At 41.8% G+C, this 19,314-nt stretch overlaps 1 protein-coding gene across 1 annotated transcript in view; it reads right to left on the bottom strand.

The window, feature by feature from the left end:
• LOC126399942 (RNA binding protein fox-1 homolog 3-like) overlaps positions 1–19,314 on the bottom strand; it is a 414,850-nt gene that overhangs the window by 229,254 nt on the left and 166,282 nt on the right. The window contains exon 2 of the mRNA XM_050060302.1: positions 14,909–15,157. Within this exon, the coding sequence (XP_049916259.1) occupies positions 14,909–15,157 (249 nt within the window). The remainder of the gene's footprint in view (positions 1–14,908; positions 15,158–19,314) is intronic.

Here is a 19,314-nt window from a genome sequence, read left to right as displayed (position 1 = left end):
TGCAACAAGTATGTTAACATAGAAAAGTAAGAAAACTGGTTATTCTCAACATGAGGTCCGGGGAGGATGGGGACCGACCCGAGGCCAGATAAATGATTGATGATAAGCTATAAGAGCCAAATTAACCCGTAAGGGTCCATTTGGTTCCATTTTGTACAGAGCAGTGCAGGCTGAAACAGTTAGGGGACTCTTATCTAAGTTCAAAAGTTTTCAATATCTATCTAATGTTACTGAAATAAGATCAGATAAGTTGAAGTTGCAGCTAACTTATATTTTTACGTGTTTTACTGTTGCATTGAATATGGGTGTTGCCATATTGATTATGATAAGCTGACATCAAAATGATTTGCTGACAAAATAATACAATCATGTTGTTTAGTTCAGCATAATACCCATTCATATAGGAGTCCTGGTTTATTGAGGGGCACATATGGTGAGGGTAAGGAAGAGAAGGACTGTGAGTAGGGTTGCTGTTAAAGTTGTGTTTAATAGAGTTGTTGTGTGACTGTCAGTCTGGAATAATGAGCTTTGGTGATTACTTAGCCCATATGTGTGTCTGTGTGCACGTGCACGTGTGTGAGCATGTAATGTGTGGATTGGGTGGCCTGGGTGGATGTAGGACTCCCGGCCTGAATTTTTGTCCCAGTCCGGCCCTGTTATGATGTTAACCCTCTAAGGCAAATTGTGATTTCTGATATTGGGCTTTATAAATAAAATTGAAGTTAAAAGATGAACTGATTTCCAAAAGGCAAAAAGTTAAAGATGACACATTTCTTCAATATTTTAAGAATGATTACCTTTTTATTCAATCTTTTACAAATTCAAAATAATAATAAAGGAAAAGGTTGAAGCAAAAGTTTGGGCACCCTGCATGGTCAGCACTTAGTAGCGCCCCCCTTGGCAAGTATCACAGCTTGTTAATGCTTTTTGTAACCAGCTAAGAGTCTTTCATTTCCAGTTTGGGGGATTTTCACCCATTCTTCCTGCAAAAGTCTTCTAGTTCTGTGAGATTCTTGGACTGTCTTGCATGCACTGCTCTTTTGAGGTCTATCCACAAATTTTTAATGATGTTTAGGTCTGGGGACTGTGAGGACCATGGCAAAACCTTCAGCTTGCTCCTCTTGAGGTAGTCCATTGTGGATTTTGAGGTGTGTTAAAGATCATTGTCCTGTTGTAGAAGCCATCCTGTCTTCATCTTCAGGTTTTTTGTACAGATGGTGTGATGTTTGCTTCTAGAATTTGCTGTAATTAAATTGAATCCATTTTTCCCTCTACCTGTGAAATGCTCCCTGTGCCACTGGCTGCAGCAAAAGCCCCAAGCATGATCGATCCACCCCCATATCTAACAGTTGGACAGGTGTTCTTTTCATGAAATTCTGCACCCTTTTTCCTCCAAACATACCTTTGCTCATTGTGTCCAAAAAGTTCTACTTGTTTCACAGTAAATTACATTTTGACCAGGCGTGCCCAAACTTTTGCATGCCACTGTATATGCTTTCAAAGTTTAGTTTTGTTACATATAAGTCTGTCCTATGCAGTGTCTTTCTAGTTTTACTTATAATCCTGTTTTAGGAGCTTTGTTTGTGTTTAGTTTCTAATTGTGGTTTGGTTTAGCTCGAACACAAGTCTGACAGCACATTATCAAGTTAGCCTGTGTGGTTTCACTCTTTTGTTTGTTAAGCTTGGCTGGCTTGACTTTTACAATTATTTTAGTTGGTATTTTTTTTACTCTCAAAATTATTTGAAAAATAAAAATAGCAATAATTTAACTGCCTCTCCCTGACTCCTGACTGTAGGTCATGATTGTCTATTTCAGTATGTTTCAAACTGTGCTGATGTGTTGTTTGCAGTGAGAGGCAAAAGAGAAGAGAGAGCAGAGAGAGTTGATGTACGCAATGAACCAGACCAACATGGGGATAGAGGGATGAGAAAAGAAGGAATGAAAAAGAGAGAGAGGGAGATGGAATGATGATGTCAGTTAAACCTGCCCGATCAATGAAAGAGAAGTGCTGAAAGTAGTAGCAGAGATGAAAAGAGAGACAGGCAAAGAGAAAGAGAGAGAGAGTCATGGAGAGTAAAAGGCAGAGAGAGTGTGGAGAAAACAGTAAGGGTGGGAGGGTTCAGAGATGCATGCAGGCTAAGTGCTGATTGAAGAGAGAACAGTAAAAATGGAGAGACAGGCAAGTGAGGATAATAACATTACATCATGCGCGCATGTGCGCACGCGCGCACACACACAAAGCTGAATCAGCAAGGAGCACTCTACTGAATGCAACAATAATCAGCTGCCTGTGTGTGAGAGAGAAAGAAAAAGACACAAAGACTATTAGCAATCCTTGGCCAGCTGCAGACACAGGGACCCTGTGATGATGAAGCACACTCCCCTGAACACTTAGTCCCTTGTCTACACATAGGCACACACACAGTTGTGACTGTGGGTTTGGGTGCTAAATGTCAGGTGTAATCCTGTCAGTCCTCCTGCAGCACCACAACACCTCAACATCCACTGAATCTCTGTGCCATAAAGCACACTGAGGCACAACTGTTTATAACTTAGGCCTATTTACTTTGACTCAGATTTTACCACAGACAACCCTGTCTCCAAGAAAGAACATGAAAATGTTTTGGTGGAAATGTAAATGCTGCCCAGATTATACTCACTGGCAACTTTTGGATGGTTGGGTGTATAATGCTCAGGACTTAAACACCAGAGACTAGGGTTCAAGTCCTGCGTCTCATTTATGATAGGATTTAGGTTGAGGCTACTAAAAGTACTTGGTGAAGGTGAGGCGGTCCCTCCAGGATTTCACAACATGGCAATTGCAGTAACTAATGCAAATTCAGCCAATCCCTGTGAATTCTACACAGCTATGTATGTCCAATCACCGCATCTTTACTCTTACATTGTTGTCTCGCCATGTTTCCCCCTGACGTTGCTGGGCACCATTTACTGTAACAGTAATGGTGACCGGCCACGTATCATACTGATGTGAAAGGATGGTTTTTGTCATCAATTCAACGACTGTGGAGTGAGACCAAGTTGTTCAGGGGACAGCCCTAGTCATGACAAAATAAACCTTTACATTCTAAAAGGACACCCAAAATAATTCCTTTCCCTTTTCAAATCTAATGTGATTGGTGGATTCCTATTTACTCACATTCTCTTCAAAAGCTCCCATAGGATTAGTGTTTTTTGTTTGGTAAGATAATAAAGCCCTTTAATAACATGTTTAATAAATAACCTGTGTTACAATGTTATTTACATAGTGAGTTCATTACTCAGTTTGTGACATAATCCTGTTCAAAGCAGACAATGCGTCACAAATCCCTACAGAGGGTGAGTTTCTCTCGTTGATCCCTGTTCCAAAGCTGGCTCCAGTCTTTCATTAGGCTTAGCATGGTATGGAATGGAATGGTTTAGGGCTGTAAGCCTTCTTCTGCCATAGTCGAAGAGCTAAAATCTGTCTCTGCACTTCTTTCTTTCTCTGTGGTCGCCATGCCTCCACCATCCATGGTGTGTGAGCAGCCAGGCAGGAAGGAGAAATAATAACATGAACATTATCATACACAAGCAGCCTAAGCTTCCTCCACTGTCACCACGGAAACAGTACTGAGCTGTATAGTGTGTGTGAGGAGGGAAGCTATACAGAACTAATCTAGCCTCCCTAATGCCAGTTACGCACACACGCACACACACACACACACACACACACACACACACACACACACACACACATGCACAAGCATGCATACCACCCCAAACACCTCCACCTGATTACACACCCAGTTAGATCTCCCAGATGTGTCGTTACTGTGTTTTTGAGTAGACATATGCGTGCATCTCTGTGTTGTGTGCGTGTGTGTGAGACCTGCTGAGCTCAGCAGTGCCCCTCGCTGGGCCTATAATGGAAGCTATGAGACAGGAGTGCTGCCAGACAGGTACACACGGTTAGACTGCTACAGAGCCTTCTCTCACCAGGGATTAGACACACACACACACACACACACACACACACACACACACACACACACACACACAGTACACATGGGCAATGCTAAGAATGGGACACTATAGTTAACTGTACCACCACTTCTTTCTAGTTGAGAAGCCTTGGAGGGTTCTTGGAGGGTATGGAAGTGTATAGACAGTGATGGCAGAGTGGGTGAGGCCAGCAAGAGGAGAAGACACAGTACAGTCAGCATTACTGGGAGTGTTTTACAGTCACTGCGGAGAGTTTGTCAAAGGGTGTAACAGTTAATATCAAGAGACATAGTTACTGCAGGATAAAGGAAAAAGGCACCATACACACGGTGTGTGGTGTGGTGTTGTTGGTCGAAAAAGACGCTTTCTACATTTACTGTCAAGAAATATATTGTCAGGCCAATATATCAGGTTAATACTGTTATTACTAAAAAATATAATATTGTCCTCTCAGTGTTGCCACTGACCTCAGTGGAAAGACTTTGACCTGAAATTCCTCAAATTGTCAGTTATTTCAATCATATTTATTTTTGTAAGTGGAAAAAAGGGGTTAATTTATCCAAATATTGCTGTTGGGTGTCAATACCTTATTTGTTTGTTTTTTAAATTTTATTTCAACAACGCATTTTATTTTTATGCCTCCACATCAGAAATAGACAAAGACAGAGGCATGATATTTTCTGGATGTCCGTCTGTCCATGCTTGTGAGCAGGCTATCTCAAGATTGCCTTGAGGGATTTTTTAAAATTTTGACACAAATGTCCTCTTGGATTCAAGGATGAACTGGTTAGATTTTGCTGGTCAAAGGTCAAGATCACTGTGACCTTATGTTTATCTCATTTTGTGAATGTGACATTTTAAGCATACATTGAGAGAATTTCCTCAAATTCTGTACAAACATCCACTTGGACAATCTGATTAGATTTTGGTGGTCAAAGATCAAGATGACTGACCTTTCATCCATCTCATTTCATGAATGTGACATCTCAAGCACATATTAAGGGAATTTCCTCAAAGTCAGCACAAACATCCACTTAGACTCTTGGGTGAACTGATACAAATTTGGTGGACAGTCAAGGGTCAAAGCATTTTTTTTTTGCAATAACTCAAGAATTGATATGCTTATTATAACAACATTTCACACAAATATCTAATCGTATAAAATGATGAAATAACAACATTTTATATCCAAAAGGTCAACAGACAGCTTCATTGTGTGACATCATAATGTTCTGTAAAACCACTTTTCTGGCCATTACTCAATGTCATATCTCAGGAACAGAAAGGGAGACTTTTGATCAGATACTGAATTGGTGACACTAAACTTGGGTGTCATGTCATTCACAAAAATGCCAAAGGCCATCTCTGAACAGAGACATGGTTAACAAAAAAAAAAAAAAAAAAAAAAAAGGTATCCAGTTGACTTTTGGTCTCCTTTAATATGCATGTGTGTTTCTGTGTGTGTATGTGTGTGTGTGTGTGTGTGTGTGTGTGTGAATGCATGGTTCATGTTTGCCTTTGCACTCTTACTTTATCTTAAACTGATGATCATTTTAACTCTCAGTGTTCTCTTCTCATGCTGTATATTTCTCAGCTCTCATTTACGTGTTTGTTTTGCACATTTTCTCCAATTCAAAGGAACTTAAGAAAGACATTCCTAGAGTCAGTGAAAAGGGCTTTCTTTATGCTTCCCACAGTGCCACCCACCACTAAGTATTCTGTCTATCTCCAAACCTTAAAACCTTCAAAGGGGAAGAGCACACCGGTGCTTGGTGGCTAAAATATACATAAGTTAAATCATATGATGCTGGTTTTAATTTTAGATTTCACTGGCTGCATCCTGTTGCATTACACAGGAAAATTTTGCCCGCCACTCTGTTTTTATTCCATGCCCACTTCAACAATAACCTGTTAAAGATCCAGAGTTTTGAACAAATAAACTACAAATTTACTCACAGACATTTTTTGGGTTTGAGTTACTGATGATCAATAAGTATATTGTGTGTTCCCCAACTGATGATGATTCAAAATACAGGTGTGATACAGGTGTGACACAGGCAGTGGCAATTGCTCTAAGACTGCAAGGGAAGCTCAGCTTCCCCTAAAATGTCAAAAAAATAAGTGGTCAAATATGTACTGTTGTGTTTACATTTCATTGACTAAATACGCGCTAGAACGCGTTCAGCTTTTGTTCAGAATCAGCTACTGATCACAGGTCACTGACGCAACTTTCTTCTCATTCATTCCCGTAGCGTCACAGTGCATTAAACAGTGGAAGCTCAGCGTCCAAAGACTTCAATGGGGAAGCATAGACTGGGTTGTTCCACTGCAGCAAACTAGACAGTCATTGGATAAATGCTCGGTTTTGTCCCGCCCATCGGACGCTCAGTGTCTCTGGGGGTCTATGGGGCAGTGGGCTGGCCTCGGCTGGCGTGGACGCTGGGCTTCTGCATGATGATTGAATGATCTGTCTGAGGCTGAATCCCTTTTTGATTGACAGCGAAATGAGCGAATCAGCGATCTTGAAATATAAACCACCACCAGAGCATTTTTCAAGTTTCATTCCGTTGTTCTGAGTTGATCTGGAGACTTTTCCAATCCTCTTAGTGACTTTTTCTTTGTTAAAAACGACTAGCGACAAATCTAGCATCTTTTTCTGGTGTTATTGGAGACTGTACTCGTGTTTGGAGACTCTGACTTCTGTCGCTCTGCATTTACTGTCCCCAACGGGCAGCGGGTGCTGCTATGAGCCCCTCTTCCATCCCAAAGCACTCACAGGCGGTCACACTAGCCTCGCGCAGCAGCCCCAGAGGGTAGAATTTACGTATAAATAAATGGACACATTTTATGATGTAGGCCGAAAATAAGCTTCCCCTCCTTGAAAGACCAGCAGCCGCCACTGGAAACAGGTCACATTGAAATTGACAGTAGCAAAGATCCAGTGTCATGTTCACCTTTTAGAGTGAGTGGAAAGATTAGCTGTTTTACTGCACAGGTCTCTTCAGGATTTCATTATCAGATATCTTCCCCCGGCATCACAGAAGATCAGTCAACACAGTGTCAAGGTGGACACCCAAGATTAGTGTCACCAATTCAGTATCTGACCAATTTTGACACTGAAAAACAGCCAGAAAAGTGTTTGTTATTGCAGAATATTATGATGTCACTGTGAGGCTAACCTTTGACCTTTTGGATAGAAAATATAATCACTTTGTCATTTGATGGTATTAGATATTTGTGTGAAATTTTGTCCTAATTAGCACATGAATTATTGACTAATGGCCAAAAGCAGTGACTTTGACCTTTGACTGTCAAATTCTTGAGATATGAAGTTGAATAATGGTCTATTCATCCTTGATTCCAAATCTTTGCAAAATTTGAGGAAATATCCCCTCTCATACTGTAAGAAAATGAGACGGACGTGAGACCACAATGACCTTGACCTTTCATTTTTCACTACCAAAATCAGTTCATTGTTGAGTCCACACATCTGTGTAAATTTGTGCGCACAGACAGACAATCCAAAAACATAATGCCTCTGGCCATGGGTATTGCCGGTATGGAAGTGTATTAAAAATCAAGCATTAATCTCAACAATCTGTTTAGTATGCACAGTAAGGCCTCATTTACACTGCAAGCGATGCGGTCGCAAAGTGGTCCACATGCGTAGCGGCAGCACACATGTATTCACACCAAAACTGAACAGACGCGTTGCGCAGCAGTCGCTGCTGTCCCATCAAAATACAAACCACACCTGAACAGTTGGTGGCAGTAGTGCACCATGTTTGCAAATCTCCAATATACCCCAAAGAAGAAGAAGTGAGTTTGGACAGAAAGCCCAGGTTGGACAGGTTCGCACGTCAGTGATTATTCCAACGCATGGAGAATTAATATTTAGCACTACAGATGGGTAAGTAGTCTTTGTCTCCTTTGTATTACTACTAAACACGAGTTTGCGTGTGTTGTGACCTCTCTTGGCCACTGTAGATGTCGATTTTTTGTTGAATACAGCGACCATTTGCTCGCGACTCGCGCAAAAAAATAGGCGTCTTTTCTATTTTCGAGCTTGCTCGCGAAAGCAGCGCAACTCAAGCAGCGTGTAGAATGGATGCGGTGTCATTGCTCTAACCTGTTAACATGCTCGCTGAAATGAAAACGGGAGTAAACAGCGACCATTCGCGAGTGCTACGCGAACGCATCGCTTTCGGTGTAAATGAGGCCTTACTGTTGAGAAAGACATTCAATCCCAACAACCTCCTCTGATCAACCAAAAATTAATCTTAAACAAAATATTTGCTTTAAGTAGCTCACTCTCAGCATTAAACATATTGCAGAGAGCACTATGGTTACCTGATATACTCAAATCTGGCTGATGTTTACACATCTTTTAGCTTTCTAGTTCTCTGTACAAGCTATCAAGGAATGAAGAGGAAAGGTCCAAGCATACGTAAATTGGGCATTGGGTTTTATGCCCCCCCTCCAAAGTTAAAGATGAAACTCCTGATGAAACACAGAAAAAAATGCCTTGTTAAAATTGCTGTTGCAGGCCCAGAACTCAACTAGGCCCATTGAAACCCCTGCTGAATCCCTGAGTCACACTAGGTGCTGAAGGCCAGCATCTGACCAACTTTGAGAGAAAGAAACTCTGAATTCAACAACACCTGGCCAGAGTTGGGTATAACGCGTTAGAGTACTTTTATTACTTTTTGCATTAACGAGTAACCTAACGCGTTAGTTTGCTGTTTGAGTAATCAAATACTTAAGTACATTTTGCATTATGCCTGGTACACAGTACACGCTGGTACTTACCAGTTATCCCCGGTCGTCTTTCACGGCGTGTGTGATGTCATCGGGTTATTCTTGTCCTGTTTTTATCACTTTTACTATTATTTGAGTCACTCTGTCTCTTCATGTGCCAGCCGACATGTTGTTGTAGTCACCTGAAAGCTTCAGGAGATGGCAGGAGCTGCATTTGAAGCGCCATAAGTAAACTATCAAGCTACTGTATCTTCCACATGAAGTTCTGACAAATGTTTCAGAATAAAAGTCTATTTAGAAAATGGAGGGATTCTCTCAGCCGAGGTTATAAGGGGCTTTTAATTTGAAACAAGTGTTGAGTTTGAAATGACGGTGCGATATGTCAACTTTACAAAGACAATGGAGTGGATAAAAAGTAAATATATAAACACACAGAGGGATTAATAAATAACGGACCATCTATAATGTAGTTTGTTTCAAATGAAGCTGGGAGCCTCTGCAGTTGTGGTGAGTAAAATCCCCGCTGCTATTTGTTAATGTTATTACTTTATGTCCAACCGTGAGGATGTACCATTGTTTGCTAGCTTGATGCTAATGACAGTAATGTTAACTCAGCGGGTTGACAAAGTGCCTCTGCTGTTTCACACCATCATTTCCCCCTTTTACTCTGTGTGGTAACATCCCTAGAGGAAATATTAAAGATGCTGGGGTGTTGTTGTCATACAGTTGTCTATTACAGCAGATCGTTCTGTGTTTCTACTGGTCAAAGTGACGGCTGTGATGGGAGACACAGAGTCACAGAGACACACAGGTCTGAACACACACATGCACACATTATACATGCACTAAGTGGAGAGAGTCAGAGTGGGGCTGCCCATGACAGGCGCTCCGAGCGGTTGGGGGGTTCGGTGCCTTGCTCAAGGGTACCTTGGCAGTGCCCAGGAGGTGAACTGGCACCTCTCCAGCTACCAGTCCACGCTCCATATTTTGGTCCGGATGGGGACTTGAACAGGCGACCCTCCAGTTCCCAACCCAAGTCCCTATGGACTGAGCTACTGCCGCTACCCACTGCATCATGATACAATGCAAAAGGCTGCCCCCAAAAGCCCCCGGCATGAGTCAATACATTCTCACTCTGACTTTGTCACATATCAGCGTTTGGTCATGGACACCATGTCAACTTCAGCCTGTTACATGCATTGTCTGTTTTCAAAATACACTTCCGTTTTCACAGGAAATGTACAGTTTGCATACAGTCTCTTTTAAAATGCACTGCGTCAGTACAACACCGCAAATTGATGTTTTTTTTCCTTGAACAACAAACACAGGTGATTGGGTTTAGCAAATACACACATATGGTTGGATTTAGGCAAAAAGAACAGGTTTTGGCTTTACAATCATACAGGAAGCAAACACCGGCCTCCCAACTAAAAGTCGGTGGTTGTTGGACTCATCCATCACCCCTCCCAGCCACTCTACTCAGACTTTCACCCCTTTAACTTGTGTTGTTGTCCCGCCGCATTTCCCTCTAATGCCAGTGTTAATGTTGACTCTCATTTCACCAGCAAATCTGACAGGTTAAGGGGGTGATTTACTAGCACACATTTACAGGTCATAATTTGAAATGCTCTCAAAAACTTTGACACCACAAATAACTAATCTGAGACAACTAGTATTTGTACCCAGGTTTATTGTAAACTCTGACTTATCCATCTCACTGTTAAGTAGCAGAAAAATAACTTTATTAAAGCCTGAATTCTTTCTTAATCTGCAACATGTTAGTCTGGAGGTTTAAACTGGTGTCCTTGCACAGGGTTGGTGATTAAAACTAAATTTTCGTCTCTGTCAGAGAAAACTGATCTAAATTCAGACTGTTTACTCACAGCACAGCTACACTGCGCACAGATAACACCGATAACTGAGCCTCTTACCTGCCTGTCGAACAGCATCAACCCATAAACCTTCTCAAGTCCAGACTGAGTGGGGTCCTGCAGGGTTGGCTGTGAAGTACAGCGGCTGGTTGCTCTGCTGCCACTCAGCAGCTAACAGGTGGAGCTGCTAACAGCCACAGCTGCAACTAACAACCTCCCCAAATCCCTTCAACAGCTCCACCATCCACAGTTAGACACACACGGCTGATTATTTACAGTGGAGTTACAGCTCACAATGCGAACCAATGGCTGACACTGCTTCTGGTGCTGACTATTTACTGGAGTTAACTAGCCTGACACTCATGCACCACTTGAAGATAATTGCAAGCACAGCTGTTTTTAGCCTTTAATGTTTGATAGTCCACCACTAACATTTTTGTCACGTCTCGTCTGAAACAAAAATGAAACAGATTTTACTATCACAATCTATTTTGTCCAAAAATATGTAAACCAAGCTAACACTGCCTGACACTACCGGGTGCCATTACATTAATAACCGCAACCAGCCGCATATCATGCCAATGTGAACGGACAGCTTTTTTCATTGGTGTCTGATGCTTAAAGTCACTAACCAGCACCGGTATTTGATGACTTTGGAGTATGACTGGGTTGGATGAGTAGGGAAGATATCACCTTTTCTTCTTTACAAGTAAAAGCTTGAACAGGCTCAGCTGGATGTTCAGTGTGACAACAGCATTCATGTAATACAGTTAACAAGCTAACTGCACTAACGATCAATCAGAAATGTGCAACCTTTTTTCGCGTGCGCTAGATATCAAACAAAAGCCAGTGACTGTGTCTCATTAAGTGGCTGTGAGCTGTAAATCCACTGCTTCTCAGCAGAAGAGAGAAGATAATGTTTTCTAAGAGCCTTACGGTGCAGAGTCTCTCCTCCTCCTCCTCCTCCTCCTCCGTGCTGCTGCCTGCGTGTTTGCAGGTCCCCGTACCAAACAGTAGCATGAAAGTCAAGAGCATTCACTTTGCATCAAAATCTTTGGACCAAAATGTCCCAAGAAGTACTCTGCACTCCACACTGACACTAGCAAAGAAAAAAAAAAAAAAAAAAAGAGTGCTCGACTTGAAGCAACCTCAGTCAGTAGAGTGAGAGGTCTCCAACTGATGATTTGTTCGACTTTCAGGGGGCAGCTCTACTTCGGTTGCAACCAACCTGTACCAATTTGAACATGCATGGTTGGTCCTTTGTTTATGCCACAACCTGACACTTCCAGCAAGGTTATGCTGTCTGAACCACTCATAACCCCAAGTTATTTTTCAAGGACAGGAGTGGCAACCCGCATAGTCATCTCATGTTATAATAAAGTGCAACACACTGTGGCTGCTTCGTCTACAGTGAATATTTATAGTACACCTTTGAGATGATGTGTTCTCATAGTCTACACTTAGCCTCCTTGCATCATGCCAGCTATATGTCTATTCACACTGAATCTTTATAGTTAATTGACATGCAAGTAAGTACAGAGAATGTTTAACCACACAGGTTCCTATCTCCTGTGGATGGATCTCATTTAGAACTTGCTTCATCTCTACAATATTGTAAAATATTATATATACATATATATATATATATATATATAGAGAGAGAGAGAGAGAGAGAGAGATACATTCATATATCAAGGTCACAGGTTCTCATATATATATATATATATATATATATATATGACCATCTGTCACTAATTATTTCATTACTTTCCTGTAAGTTTATTTCTCTGTGCATGGACATCAACTTACAGGAAAAAAAAGCGGGACTTGGGGAAAACACAACACCTGACTAACGGAAAAATGTAAATAGACTACAGAGAGATGAGTATATTATGACGTAATTTATTAAACTGCTGGAAGCCTGGCAAACACACCTTTTCTGCTGAAGAAAAGTTGTAAATGCAGGGAATTGTTCTTCTTTTAGCAAAAATACCATTTGGTTCCGATGCGATAGCAACTTCAACATAGGGTTCCACATCAGCTGCAGCCATCTTGGTTGTTTTTGAAAATGCCTTGACGGCTCTCCTCTTTACATGCCTTGTTTAAAACACCCCCCATATTACAACGTGATCTCATTCCTACCCATATATTATATTTTGGTGGGCAACGTCCATTCCGACATCCCACCACTCCGACGTGGGCCTCTAATTGTCTAAATGGCAATACTTAATTTTCCATCAAATGTCCCATTATTCCGACAATTTTTTTCTCCTATGGTCGGAATGACGGAATTTCTTTTTTTTTTTTAAACATCCTGCCTTTCCGACAATTCCTTTAATGGCCTATTTTTTTACCCAAAAGATTTTGCACTAATGATATGCCGGCGCAAATTCCCCCCCTTACTCTACAACCTCGCAAACCAACTTTAATAATCTATTTTCAAAATCTCCTGAAATGTCAAATATCAAAATACAGGTATTAATGTAACTCGGGCGAGTCTGAAACATGTTAGATTCATGTCTGAATCACAGGGATCACTGACTGTAAGCAGAAATACAGTGTCAGTGACCCGTCACAGCAGCCAGCTGGAGCGGAGCTCTCCACAGAGCCCATGCGTCTTTATGCACGCTGGCAGCATATGCAACAATAATAATTGCAATTACAGATAGCCTATCAATGACAGCGCTCCAGTTACACACCTGAAATCACTGACTAATTCCAGCGAGAACATGTCACCTGGTACAGAGGTGAGCATCATTAACATGCAGAGACTGAGAATAATTGAGATGTCCGCTCCATGCGCAAAAAGTTGGAATAAGTTGGTTCCTTCTATTCTAAACTACTATTCTCTGGTGACTACAGGTCAGGACAACTGAACCGTGAACTAGTGTCTGATTACAAAATTACTATCACTACCACTAACGAGCGATCTCCTCCCCTGTCCTCCTCTAAAAACTGTTAGGTTATGATCAGACATCAATGACAGCTCACCTGTGTCGGACGTCCCGGTGCTGCAAATAAAACCAATTTCATATATTAGGCTACCCAAAACTTATTTTTTTTATTTTTTTTATCTTTTATCTTTTGAGTTTTAAATCAATAAGTGAACAGAGCCCCAAGACGCGTGTGCCAGACACACAGAGGCATGCGTAAAACACCAATTTTGACCACTTATGCTGTTTAGTTGCTTTTTTAGTTAACTTTCGTTTCTTTTGGATTTTTGTGCGTATTATAGAGCCGTTTTGGTCCATGTTTGTAAGCCTTTTTTTCCTGGATAAAATTTTCTAAAGTTGCAACAAGCGGCGTCGGAGTGTGTGATTGAAAACCACCACGTCCTGCTTCCCGTTCAAGGCATCTCCTCCTTCGAATGCCGAGACTTTGTGTTTATTAATTAAGCTTTCACTGACTGTATCACATCTGTACACATGTCTTAAAACATGAAAAATGCATGAACAGAAAGAAGGGAGTCACCTGTTGAGTAACGCACATTTCCTTATATGGAAAGCCTTGTCGCAATGGTGGGACGTTTGCATGTCGGAATAGGGGTATGTCGGAATGGCATTATGTCGGAACAGTGTTATGTCGGAATGGTGGGATGGCGGAATGGTGGGATGTCGGAATGACAGCATGTAACCGATCTCCTAGGTCAAAGTGCTGTGCTTGCTGGATCCATCCATTTCCCTGTCCACCCACCCTACGCTGAATTTCTCGCTCTCTGTGCTATGTCTGTTGCTCTGACCATTCAGTAATGAGGTGGATGGGTTTATATTGGAATTGGCTGAAAGCGTGGTGCATCCTGTACACATGCTAAAGGGTGCATTGTGCCTCTGTATCTGATGCCGGGGGTCAATGACCAAGCTGTGGTGTGACGTCCTGGGATTGAGACTAGACTGAATGCCAATGTTTTTCTCAAATTAGCAGATGTTGATGTGTCCGCCATGTTTTTTCCATGTTAAAGGGGTTTTTTGGGGGGGAGATTGTCCGTATCTGCAGTGAGGGTCCAAGGACAGAGGGATGTCTTATACTGTAAAGCCCTCCGAGGCAAATAGGGATTTGTGATATTGGGCCTTGAAAATAAAATTGAATTGAACTGAATTGTTAACACACATTTCCAAATGTGTTTGTTGTGCAGATTTTCTACCGTTGTCGTGCAGGGGACAGAAGAGAGAGAGAAAAAAAAAATAATTAAATTAGCCATCAGACCACCAGTCAAGTACCCCTAACTTTTTTTAAACCCTCTCTGATGCCAACTGTATATGGTTCATAAAGATGACGTCAGTATAAACTGTAGACTCACCGTTACTGTGTTTGCTGTGAGGGCGGAGGTGTTGCTGTCGTTTCCGGGCTGTTCGCTCTGTGTGTGTGTCGGAGTGTACAGTGTCAGGGCGTGCTCGGCCACTGTGCTTGGCCCTGTGTAGTCTGCAGGTGGGTGGGTGTGGGGTGTGGCGTACTCAGCTGGGATCCCATTCTGTGGTGGAGGGGGGTACTGGGCTGGTGGGAAGGGTTGGGCCATGGCTTCAGGGGGAGCTGGGGCCTCTTGGTTACCCTGCATGGATCGATAGAGATAGGGACAGGACAGAGGGAAGGAAAAAAATCAATAGGTTAATAAGGTTTGCTATCTTAGTGATACATCTCTGAAACATTCCACAATCCTGCTGGTGGTGTAAAAACAGATAAGTTTGGAACTTCTCTCTCAAACTGTTATCTTTGTTGATTTTTTGTTTTTTTAGTGAGATGATGCACGATGTAATACATTTGGCAATTAGTCAAGGTTTACACAAAGGGGCAAAACGTGCATTTCGCACATTCAAACAACAAAACAAGATAAGCATGGAACATGAATTGTGACCAAGGTACAGGAGATCTTAAAATGTGGGTTGTTGCTATTAAAGAGGATGCAGGGCAGTTGTTGTGTAGAATAGTGTGGGTAGGTGTGAGTGTTGAGGAGCACCGAGGCCTAAAAAGGTTCAGGAGCCACATGTATAAAAATGTGTACACACAAAAACTATGCATTGGCCTTTTCCCACACCTAAACTGGTATTTATAAAGAAATGTGAGGTGAGAAGGCATGCACCTCGCACAGACTTAAGACCAGGTGTGCACATGGTTTTTGCTGAGATAGCTGTGGCTGATATGATAAGGTGGACATTAAATATTAGTTGGTGATGTAAACTTGATTTGATTTTGATGTAAAACATGATTTGTAATGGGTTTTGCACACACTGTTCTGTAAAATGTCAAAGGCACATTTATAAACTTAATATTTTAATCCTTTGTGGGTGATGAATTTCATCATTCTTTTTATTTACATTTGAGTTGTTTTTTCCCTTTTAATTCCCTTTTTATCCCTTTTTATTTAGTCCTTCTGAAGCACTCTGTAAACTCTACTGTAAACTAAACTGTTTAGATATAAGACGAGTTAAGATAAGTTAATTATTGATCATCCCTGTGAAGTTTAATAATGACGAGTGGGATACTTACCATGCAGGCTGTTCTCATGCACTGTTTGTACGTTTTTCTATGAAAGTCTTGTACCAAAATTCGTACATATCCCACATAATGATGAGCCACTAATTTGTGTTTAACCCATGTAATCAAGGACGTGACCAATGTGCTGACAAGAGAAAAGAAGGAAGTGGTCCTATAAGGTTGTATGTTAGGGTGGTGGGTGGGTCACAAAACACAGGACTTCTCCAAGGAGACCGGTGCTGCTAGGCAGCTTCAGACTGTAATGCAGCCAGAAGGCATTAATTTGAAATGCTGCTGGGAAACAACGTAGCTTAAAGAAATGGCAGGTCCTTATAGGATAGGCAGGAGGGGCAGTGAATGGGTCCAACAAACACTCGACCTTCACCCAGGACCCTGTTATTTGCTTCCTGTATGTATGTAGTTTTGTTGCACCAGGAAATGTACATAAATAAGAGGTGTTTTACCAATGTTGGAAGTTTATTTTGAAAAAGACTGTAACCATCTAACGAGCAGAAACTGTACATTTACTGTGATAATGGAAGTGTATTTAGAAAAGACACAATACATGGAACAGGCATAAATTGACACAGCATCCCAGAGCCTCAACAACAGACGGAGCCAGGATACCAAGGACGTCGTATCGTTGTCAAAAGCTCACTGAACAAGTGGCGATATGTGACAAGTTAGGAGTGAGAACATGTTGGTGCAGAATAATGAATAATAGCTTCTTTTTGGTGTTGCTGGAGAGCCTTGACGTTGCAACACAGTCTGTGCTGAAGTGGATGCAAGTGTCGATTTTCCTGTATATGCTTTGCACATCAGGCACACAAATAAAATGAATCATTATGACTAACATTTATCATAATTTGTCCGCACATATCACACATCTGCATGCACATATGAGATAGTTTACTGCACCCAAAAAATGCGTCAGGGCACAACAGAAACACATCCACCTTCCAAACCTGCGACATTTCACAGATATCAGGCAACTGACAGGTGTAATTGAGCTCAGGCCATGCTCCTGTCTGAAGCTTATGTATGCTATCTGGAGCACAAACAGAGTCAGACAGCTTGCCTCAAAGCCTGGGTGCAGTGTCAGGCATAATATATCGGGTCTGGGGGTGAGACTCTCCACCAGGGCCCAGAATGGATCCACTTCCCTGCAGCACATGCTCTCCTCAGCTGAGGCCATTGGCTGGCATTTCCCACACAAGCACCTATCAAACAAAGTGTTAATCAGGAAGTTGTTTATCTCTCTACCCCTTCTCTCTCCCTCCCTCTCTCTCTCTTCTGTGGTAATGGTAAAGCACTATACAACGTAGTGTGGAGTTATATTATGAAGTGCGAAATACGACTGATAAAAGCTCATTAGTTTCTGTTATGGATAAGTATCAATACTCCTGCCGGTATTAGACGATCATTACTATTTATAGCCTGATACGTGATAGCAAACTTTACAATATTGTGATGTGAACACAGTGTTAGATAATGCTTGCTAACGTTCATAGATATATGCTTGTATATACGTATCTACAAGCTAACGCCGGTCACTGACCAAAACACCTGCCCAGTCTTCCACTGGTTCTCCTCGCACCACAACTGAATTTCTCTCCTCTGACCGCTATTTCCTCTGACCCTGGTCTGTTCCTGGTCTCTTTGACGCCTAATAGGCCGTAAGGTGAACACAGTTATCGTTTCATCTTGTTCCGACATCTGGGGACTACACGATCTTTACTTCATAAAAAAGATCGATACATGTTCAGCTAATCAGCAGGAGTTCGTAGCTCATAACCCCGCAAGAGTCCTGCGATCGGGGTCGTAATTCGGCACTTGTTCCGTCTGAGCGTAATGATCAGTTCCGCCTGAGCGTAATGAAATTTGGTACGCGACTGGTGGCACGGCCGTCACGTGATTGTGCTACACCATTGAGGTACCCGCATTTCGTGTCGCCATGGTTTCATTCAGCAGAGGAAAACACACCCGGAAGTCCTCAAAAGTGAGCAGAAATGAGCTGAAACAGTGCTATTATCGCCGTGTCCGACAGACTTGACAATTATCACGGGAAAACAATCTTTGTTATATCGAGATAACGAGATAATTAATTCGTTATCACGAGAAAACAATCTTTGTTATATCGAGATAGCGAAATAATAAGTCGTTATCATGAGATAACAGTGCACAAAAAAAATAAAAAAATAAAATAAAATACATGGCCGTTCTCGTATTCTGTACTGGACAGCTGTCTATGTTGCCTAAAAACACGTCGGTTATGCCCAGATATTGAATCAAATGTGTTTTAAGACATTTTTGCTTAGTTCACCTTATTGACTATTTGTGTCATCGTGTTTCATGGACACGGCGATGTGAATAGCGCTGTTTCAGCTCATTTCTTCTCACTTTTGAGGACTTCCGGGTCTGTTTTCCTCTGCTGAATGAAACCATGGCGACACGAAATGCGGGTACCTTAATGGTGTAGCGCGATCACGTGACGGCTGTACCACCACTCACGTACCAAATCTCATTACGCTCAGGCGGAACTGATCATTACGCTCAGACGGAACAAGTGCCGAATTACGACCCTGATCACAGGACTCTTGCTGGGTTATGAGCTACAACTCCCGCTGATTAGCTGAACATGTATCGATCTTTTTTATGAAGTAAAGATCGTGTAGTCCCCAGATGTCGGAGCGGAAATCAGTTTCTGTGAGACTTTTTCTGATTCACGTTACGGCCTATAACAGGCTCGTAATTATAAGGCTGTGGTCCGTCATATTGGTATGAATACACATTCACAACCTCTTCAGTGTCACAACTAGCATTAAGATCCATTATTTTCCTATTGTTTAAATTGACCGCTCTCCCTCCTGTTACGTCACTTCCAGTTTAGTTTTTTCAGATGCGGAAGTAGAATTCTCTCACAAAAACAACTCCAGAGGTCACTGTAGTGTACACATATATATATATATATATATATATTTATATGTATATCGCAAAAATTTGAAAGGAATTGGCGATTAACCAAACTGGAAGAATCTCGTTTAATCTAGACAGACAGTCTCAAAACGTATAAGAGGGGCCTCCGCAATGCCAGAGCAAACTATTACTCAGCATTAATAGAAGACAATAAGAACAACCCCAGGTTTCTTTTCAGCACTGTAGCCAGGCTGACTGAGAGTCAAAGCTCTATTGAGCCTTGTATTCCTTTAGCCCTTAGCAGTAATGATTTTATGA

Source organism: Epinephelus moara, chromosome 13, assembly GCF_006386435.1.
Source record: "Epinephelus moara isolate mb chromosome 13, YSFRI_EMoa_1.0, whole genome shotgun sequence".
Taxonomy (NCBI): Eukaryota; Metazoa; Chordata; class Actinopteri; order Perciformes; family Serranidae; genus Epinephelus; species Epinephelus moara.
Note: the sequence above shows the minus strand (reverse complement) of the source record. Positions and strands in the feature narration are given on the sequence as shown.